General features: G+C 44.1%; 1 protein-coding gene across 2 annotated transcripts in view; it reads right to left on the bottom strand.

The window, feature by feature from the left end:
* The window catches only part of LOC107755711 (V-type proton ATPase 116 kDa subunit a), a 44726-nt gene that overhangs the window by 17767 nt on the left and 24416 nt on the right, over positions 1-2543 (bottom strand). For both annotated transcript variants that reach the window (XM_016572594.1, XM_016572595.1), the window contains exons 7-10: positions 1004-1130; positions 803-885; positions 627-720; positions 207-419 (exon numbers count right to left, since the gene is read on the bottom strand). In XM_016572594.1, the coding sequence (XP_016428080.1) occupies positions 207-419; positions 627-720; positions 803-885; positions 1004-1130 (517 nt within the window). The remainder of the gene's footprint in view (positions 1-206; positions 420-626; positions 721-802; positions 886-1003; positions 1131-2543) is intronic.

The following is a 2543-nucleotide window of genomic DNA, read 5'->3' as shown; positions in this document are numbered from 1 at the left end:
TATATATATATATAGGCACAATTTAAATAGTCTACAAAACTAATTTCAATAATTGTAGCATATAAGCATGGGTTTTTAATATCATGACAAATGTATATACAATGAATTATAAATTGTTTAATTGCTTTCATTTGTGTATTGAATGGCTAAAATAACATCTCAGTGCCTGAAATCATTTATAATGAATATCGATTAATATTACTCACTGTTCCCCTCCGCAGAGCAAATTGAATGGAATCAAGGTCAGAAACGGGGCACCAGACCTCAGCAATCAAACATTTCTGTGTAACATCGATGTTACAGAGGTTCAGAGTGTGATAAATGGCCTTCATCTTCCTCACTTTGATGAACCACACACGTATGGTTTTCGCAGCAGCCTGCAAAACCCTCTGCCGGTGGTCCTCTGTTTGATTTAGAACCTATATGTTTGAAAACACAGCAAACAGTATGATCAACATTTGAAATAAGTTTTTTGCATGCGGATATAACTGGTTTTCCAAGGTCATGTTCAAACAGAGTTTGAGACTTTAAATGTAATCAACAATATTAGGTTGAGATAAAAAGTAACACAGTTGGAGAAAAATCTAGAGACTGTAAGACTTTATTGAGAGAGCATTAGACCATACCATCTGGAGGTCATCAATGCGGGTGTTGACACCTGCTGCCATTTCCTTCCTCTCCTGAGGGGTCTCAGGGCACGGGTACAGAGATGCACGGAACCTGGAGATGAAGTTTAAAGTCTGTGATTAGCATTGGATGAAATTATGTGAATAATAAAAGATCAGAAAAGACCATGCTGCACCCTTCACAGATCTTCTTCACTCTGTTCTTCAGTTGGTCTCCTTGGAAGAAGATGATAAACACAGATTTGTGCACCTGGTCTCCCTGTTATGAACAAAGACCCATAACTTGATCAATATTTTATCACGCTGGTATATAAAATGTCAAACATCTTAATTGACTTGATCAGAAAAAAAAAAAATCAAGAAAAATAGACACTGACGGTTGTGGGGTCCTCAAGAGGGTCCTCAATCTCTGTCTGACGTAAAAAGACATTTCCACGGCAGACTCTCCACAGCATCCTTTCAAACGTGGGGATTCTCTCCCGGTTTATAACCCCAGCCACAAACCTACAGGGTAAACAAACCTGTATTATCAGCAGAGTACACAGAGGTTTTACGTAAAAAAAAATTTTCAGTGTACATATTGTGATCTCTGTGTATAGAAGGTTTTGATAAACATGACTTTGATAAAAGTCTTGTCCAGAACTGTACAAGAGTACTAACATGAGTAGGGATGCACCAATCCAATTCATTGTCTTTCACAGTAATTTCAGTAATTAAAAAAAAAAAAATCATAAACACACAATCACAAACCATTTAGTAAATGAAAATGCTAAATAAATTCTGAAAATCTTCCAAACTATTCAAGTTAATTATTTAATGAAAAAATTCTTAAACAGTGACCGAGACGTTCCCTTTCAGTCGGTCACTCTCGACGTCACATCGGATGACTGACGAATTGGGATCCCTACTAATGGGCCATAGCTACTGCCCCTTCCAGTGTCCCGTGGAAGCCTCCTGCGCCCCTACTTTTTGGCGCAGGCCAGGGCTTACCACAAGAAGACCAGCTACTGCTGCTATGGCACTACCCACTCAGTAAGACTGGATAACACTGGGAAAACGTACCCGTGCCACTTGGAACATGGACGTTGCGGAAGCCCCATCCTTCCAGAAGGAGGTTTCGGAAGCACTTACACTTATGAACAACCGTTTGGGCGCATATGGAAGATTAGAGGTGATTGTAACCCTCTTGGAAAATAACAGGAAGTCTGCCGGGGAAACACGGGCTTTGAGGCTATACCGTGGACTTTACACATATGGGATCCACTTAGGTTTCTACATATGGAACCTATGGATTCATCGAGTGAGGGCCTGGCGCCGGACGCTACTCCACGTCTGGCTGCCGAGGGGATGGAGGAGCTCGACAGGGTCTACAATATGGACTCTCTGGAGTGGTTTTAGCAAGCCGACCCGAAGCCGGGGCCTCTCAGTGCTTCTACCCGTTTGAGGTGAGAACACAGGAGGATACCGGCTCACACGAAGGCTATAGAATCTAGCGAACATGTTAGGGGCCGCCCAGCCTGCAGCTTGGTCTGAGGTCCTGAAGCTTTGTGTCCGGTCTACGTAGCATCTTAATGCTCAGACGGGACAGAGCAAAGCTAGGGCTTGGTCTGCCTCCTCCGGGGGCAGCGCTTACAGGCTCACCACCTGATCCCTGAAGGGAGTAGCGGGAACCTTGGGCACATAGCTGGGCCGGGGCCTCAGGGTTACCTGTGAGTCAGCCGGCCCAAACTCTAGGCACGACTCGTCGACCGAAAATGATTGCAGGTCCCCTACCCTCTTGATGGAGGCCAATGCAAGCAGGAGCAAAGTTTTCATTGACAGAAACTTTAGCTCGACTGTCTGCAAAGGCTCAAATGGGCCTTGCTGTAGTGCTCTGAGCGCTAGAGTCAGGTCCCAAGAGGGTATAGAGGGGGGCCG

Source organism: Sinocyclocheilus rhinocerous, unplaced genomic scaffold (genome assembly GCF_001515625.1).
Source record: "Sinocyclocheilus rhinocerous isolate Xijiao unplaced genomic scaffold, SAMN03320098_v1.1 scaffold1193, whole genome shotgun sequence".
In the NCBI taxonomy this organism is placed as follows: Eukaryota; Metazoa; Chordata; class Actinopteri; order Cypriniformes; family Cyprinidae; genus Sinocyclocheilus; species Sinocyclocheilus rhinocerous.
The sequence above is the reverse complement of the archived record's forward strand: the minus strand, read 5'-3'. Positions and strand labels throughout refer to the sequence as shown.